Here is a 6000-nt window from a genome sequence, read left to right on the forward strand (position 1 = left end):
ATTCAGTCTACCTGTGTTTCTAATTAGTGGTGGCTCTATCATCATGGATGACTCTGAGTCTAAACATTAACTTTTGACTAAAATATAACTTCTATCTAGATCAATGCTTCAGAATATCAATTTGGACCCTGGTAGAGACCAACACTAAGTAATGAAGGGCTTTTATGTATATCCAAATATCCTTAATATCGCTCAAGTCACATTCTGATGTAATGCAGTCACACTCCTTAGTCTATAAAAATGACATCTTGTTATTACAGATGTGGTTATTGCCATGTATGTATGTATGTATTACTATAAGTTCAGAACTGAGCTACCTCAGAGTAGTCAAGTGAGGAGAAATGGCCAAGACTTTGTCCCTGTAGATTTAGAGATAAGGGATTAATTAAAGAAAAAGGAGGAGCATCACACACTTGATGATCCAATGTTGTGCATTTAAAATAAGACATTTGTCATTCTGTCTTTCAGAATCATAGTCTGTGGGAATTAATTCCACATTTCATTTAAAAATAATTTGTAAGGAATGATTTTATATGGGAAATGAACACGTAAATATTCCAGGATGTTTAATGATGTTATCTTGGCTTCATCGTGAATAAGAAGAAAGAGTGGTAGATAATAGGAAGTTTCTTTCTAATATTTTGGTGGAAGAAAGGACTCCTGTTCAATTGAGGCTGATGCACAGGGAAACTATCTTGTGGAATACCTCACAAGGAACATGAACAAAGAGGGTATCTGAAGACTTCTTAAGACCCAGAGACTGCAAGGAGTGGCTCTGTTGTAAAGGTAAATTTTCTGACAAACACAAACGCAAGTATAAGGTCCATAGATAAACTGAGTCCAGAAAACATTCTGAGCAGAATTGATCTATGTTGGGCTAACCAGGAGAGTAAATGGGGGTATGGATTTGTTATACTGAGGAAGTCCTTCCTAGGATTTTCAAAAAAATTAGAAAGGCACCACTGTCTCAGTGGGTGGGTGCTCCCCTTGTGGTCCCGACTTCTTTGCTCATGTTCTCCCTCCTTCTGCTCCTGCTCCTCATTGGGACCTTGGGAGCTCAGTCCAGTGCTCCAGTGTGGGTCTCTGTCTCTGTCTCCATCCATCACCAGATGATGGTTCTATGATGATATGCAAGATATTTGTCAGTATTGCTCTAGGATAGGGTCATTTCAGGTTCCCTATCCTCAGCTGCCCAAGGAACTAACTGGGGACCTCGGCTTGGGCATCTGGGAGCCACTCTAGGTTCAAGTCTCTTGCCAACCCTAAGGTGGCTCCCTTAACTAGGAACTGTGCTTCCGTGCTCCCCTATCCAACCTTCCTTTATCCCAATCCTCCTTTTTCCCCAAGTTCCCCCCATTCTCCCCTTCTCCCTTTTCTCTCCCCATCTCGCCTTACCCCCATCCCACCCCACCCCCAAGATCTCAATTTTCTCCCCGGCAATTTTGTCTACTTCCCATAGCTGATCTATTGGGAGCTCACCAAGGCCAGCTGGACTGTGACTGAAAAAGCATGGGATAAAACTGGACTCTCTGAGCATGGCGAACAATGAGGGCTGATGAGAACCCAAGGACAATGGCACGGGGTTTTGAACCTACGTAATGTGCTGGCTTAGTGGGAGCCTAGCCAGTTTGGATGTTCACCTTCCTAGAAATGGACGGAGGGGGGAGGACCTAGGACTTACCACAGGGCAGGGAACCCTGACTGCTCTTTGGGCTGGAGAGGGAGGGGGAGAGTAGTGGGGGGAGGGGGAGAAGGGTGGGAGGAGGGGGAGAAGGGTGGGAGAAGGAGGAGGGAAATGGGAGGCTGGGAGGAGGAGGAAATTTGTTTTTTTTTCCTTTTCTCAATAAAAAAAAGTTAAAAAAATTAGAAAGGCAATAATCAACTTATGCAAGAGCAAAAAGTGTAAACATGTTTGAATTCTGCAATGTGCTGTTTTTGAAGGTTTGACCATAGATAAGAGGCTGTATTTTTCTGGTGTTGAGGTTTCTCAAATGCAAAGATGTAGAATGAAATTCTACTTCTGTAAAACCTAACATATGTTGAATGCAGACAACTCGTTGAGGTTCTTGTTCTCCAGAGTCACATGGTGTTTGACAAGACCTGCCTGGTCTTGTGATCTGTAAACTTTTTTTTTGTTTACATATCCTTGACTTTGGCAAAATTATTCTAACATTCTGCAATGCAGCACTCCTACACAGAGAATGCTTACACCAGGGCTTCAAATATCTCTATGATTTTTGCATCTTTTGAATGCTTTAAAGGGACATTAATATTACATCTACTTTGCAGTCATTGGAATTCTTTCTGTGACTCTTTGTTAAATAAAGGCCATATTCAGCAGGCTGGTGGTGTTAAATGCCTTTAATCCCAGAACTTTGGTGTCATAGGCAGGTAACTCTGATTTTGAGACTAAGCTAGTCTACTGAGCAAGTTCCAGGACAACCGTGGCTACACAAAGACATCCTGTCTTGAAAAGCCACACACAAACACACACACACACACACACACACACACACACACACACGCATGCCCATACCCAACACGGAAATTATCTGGTCATCAATGTAAAAATATTTAGCTCAGTTTAGATCAATGGCTTAAACCTTAAATCCCAGGTATCAACACCCCAAAAATTGCTGTTCCCACAGATTAAAACATGATGACAGTTTCTAAACATTGGGAACAAAACTACAGTAACTCTCCTCAAAACATATTTATAAATCACCAAGAAGTAATCTGAGAGCCCAAACCTGGATATTCTTCTCCTAGAAATCAAACATGAAGTGTAAGTTTACAGCAAACTGTGTCCCAATACGGTTAGTAAAAACTCCTGAGAGGATGATTGTAATAGTCCTTCCTCTATTATTAAACCAGTGTTCATGGAATTAAATGATAGTGCCCATAATATGTTTTTCATTATTCACAAAGCATGATGCAGAAGACTGGATTTTATAAAAAGATGTTGTCAGCTTTGAGATGTGTCACCGATAACCCATTTTCTCTAAGGATAATGTTTTCTTTGTTTTAACAGACACGTAGGATGAACATCTGCTTTAACTGATAAGAGGAGCCTATGTCAGGTAGGCAACCCACTGTCCTCATGTCACCAGGTATTGGTGATTTTTTTAGATATGTAGTTCTGTTTTCAAGTCCAGAAAAGTTACCAGATATTCTTATTCCCTCTATAGTCTTCTCTGTATGGTCACCAGAGCATCTCCTTTCTGTGCATGAGCATCCTGTCTGAGGTTTAGTAATGTACATAAGAACACATGACTCTCTTTGTTTTATCAACTTATCCAGATCAGATTTCAAGTACTCTTTTTCACACATAATTGCCCTCACAGCTGCCATGCACAATCACTTATCTCACTGTATTTGTCCTCTTTAATTTTTCCTCTTAACTTATTCCTTTTTCATCACTTTGAGTAGGGGACTACACAAAGACCTGCCTATATGGTGCCTACATTTGGTGGCTGAAGCTAAGTCTCAGTCCAACTGTCTCTTATTCTTGTTTATCATGCTTTCTTAAAAAAATAGATAAGGAATCATTGAGTTTGTAAACATACATCTACCCCAACAAATAAAAGAAAATAAATGAATGAAAATATAACTATTAAAAAATATGGATGAGCAGAATAAACAACACATGCCTACACAATTTCTTCCCTCCATGAACATATTTATAAGGGATTCTCACTCCTGGTAGTGGAGTACAAAGCCCTGAGCTGCATAACAAGAGAGAAAACAGTGCATATAATCTAAATTGTTACTATTGTGTCTTATTGAAATAATCACACATGTATCTTTGAATTGAGAACTTGGTCAGAGACAAGAGGAATGAAATATTCAGCTCAGATTTCAAGTTCAAAAGCAAAATAGTTCTAGGGGAAGAACAACTGAGTGCAAGCATTCATTACAAGGCAGTTCCTCAATTCTTTTTTACTTTATATGATAATATATGCAATTTACAATTGTGAAATATCAAATATGCATATTAGGCAAGTGTGTCATTTATTGCATTTCATTGTATAAATACCTACATTTTGTGTGTTTCTTCAATTAATATCTACAAGTCTGAGAAAAATACAAGGCATCCCTTATGCAAGTGAGTATACACAAATAGAATCTTAGGATTAGTGAGGATCTGAGCATACACAAACCCTTTTAGTTCTAGAGTGGTGAATTGTGAATGGAGGTCACTTTTAGGAAAGACAAAGACTTTTTGGAGAATGTGAGAGGGAGACAGAGCATCAAGGAGAAGATCCCTGATATATGACTACAGTATGGACATTTAGAGGAAGAGGGCCACGAAGCAAGTGACGAAGAAGACAGGGACTTTCTTAGTTTTGCAAGGAAGACTGATGATCTTTAGTGATAATGACCTTGCATTGAGTTATCTATCAGAAAATATGAGAACTATCTGACTCATATTGCCACCTTTGATTTAGAAATAATCACACATATATCTTTGAATTGAGAACTTGGTCAGAGACAAGAGGAATGAAATATTCAGCTCAGATTTCAAGTTCAAAAGCAAAATGGTTCTGGGGGAAGAACAACTGAGTGCAAGCATTCATTACAAGGCAGTTCCTCAATTCTTTTTTACTTTATATGATAAGTGTATTGTACTTTCAGGTCACGTTTTCAAGAAAGAGAAAGAAATACATTTCCATGGAGAAATGGAATCAGACCTCAAGTGATTTTACTTTGTTAGGGTTGTTTTCACAAAACCAAACAGGCCTACTGCTTTTGGTGCTTATCATCTTTATATTCTCTGTGGCCTTGCTTGGGAACTCAGCAATGATCCACCTCATTCGTGTGGATCCCAGGCTCCACACTCCAATGTACTTTCTCCTCAGCCAGCTCTCTCTCATGGACTTGATGCATATTTCTACCACTGTTCCCAAGATGGTATTCAACTTCCTCTCTGGTCAGAAAAGCATTACCTTCCTGGGCTGTGGAGTGCAATCCTTTTTCTTTCTCACCATGGCAGGTTCTGAAGGCTTGCTCCTGGCATCCATGGCCTATGACCGTTTTGTGGCTATCTGCCACCCTCTACATTATCCTATTCGCATGAGCAAAATGATGTGCCTGAAGATGATCATAGGATCTTGGACACTGGGCTCCATTAATGCCTTATTACATACAATCTATGTTCTTCATCTCCCTTACTGCCGTTCCAGGTCCATTAACCATTTCTTCTGTGATGTCCCAGCCATGATTCCCCTGGCCTGTATGGATACTTGGGTTTATGAGTACATGGTGTTTGTAAGCACAATCCTGTATCTCCTACTTCCTTTCCTTGGCATCACAAGTTCCTATGGACGAGTTCTTTTTGCTGTCTTCCATATGCACTCAAAAGAGGGAAGGAAAAAGGCCTTCACCACGTGTTCAACTCACTTAACTGTGGTGACATTTTATTATGCACCTTTTGTCTACACTTATCTTCGACCTAAGAGTCTCCGTTCTCCCACAGAAGATAAGATTCTGGCTGTCTTCTATACTATCCTCACCCCCATGCTGAACCCCATCATCTACAGCCTGAGAAATAAGGAGGTCCTTGGGGCCATGACAAGAGTTTTGGGGACATTCTATTCCACTAAACATTGATCATTTGTTCTCTATTCATATTTCTCTTTCCCTAGAGAATGTTAACCTAGAGCCATGTATTGAAAATATAGTGTGTGCCACACACCTCTCATATCTTTCTGATGATTCATTACTGGTTAAGATTAAATAGTATGTTCATTATTGCACACTAATCCAATTATTCACATGTTCATATCATAACATATTATAGTCAAAGATATCAGTAACAAAAATTAGACAAAAAATGAATTGATGTCCTAATATAATATGATACACTTTACCTTATAACTGTACAAGTAATATTGTAAGTGGTGAAACTTGGACTACCTGATAGACTCCTCCCAGTAGCACCAGAATCTATTCCTGTTGTATGGACCATTACTTTCAGAAAACAGTAAGTAATTTTAAGAA

The 6000-nt window shown here is 39.5% G+C and overlaps 1 protein-coding gene across 1 annotated transcript; it reads left to right on the plus strand.

Annotated features, from left to right (window-relative positions):
* The first annotated feature begins 4671 nt into the window (after positions 1-4671).
* LOC121464819 (olfactory receptor 2L13-like) lies at positions 4672-5610 on the plus strand. The gene has a single exon (XM_041677910.1). The coding sequence runs from the start codon at positions 4672-4674 to the stop codon at positions 5608-5610; it is 939 nt and encodes a 312-aa protein (XP_041533844.1).
* Positions 5611-6000: the final 390 nt, after the last annotated feature.

This window comes from Microtus oregoni, unplaced genomic scaffold (assembly GCF_018167655.1).
Source record: "Microtus oregoni isolate MIOR12 unplaced genomic scaffold, Mior012 000029F_ref0000214, whole genome shotgun sequence".
Lineage (NCBI taxonomy): Eukaryota > Metazoa > Chordata > Mammalia > Rodentia > Cricetidae > Microtus > Microtus oregoni.

Excerpts from the sequence above, each read along its gene's own strand:
- LOC121464819 (XM_041677910.1), top strand. The coding sequence starts at position 4,672 with ATGGAGAAATGGAATCAGACCTCAAGTGATTTTACTTTGTTAGGGTTG.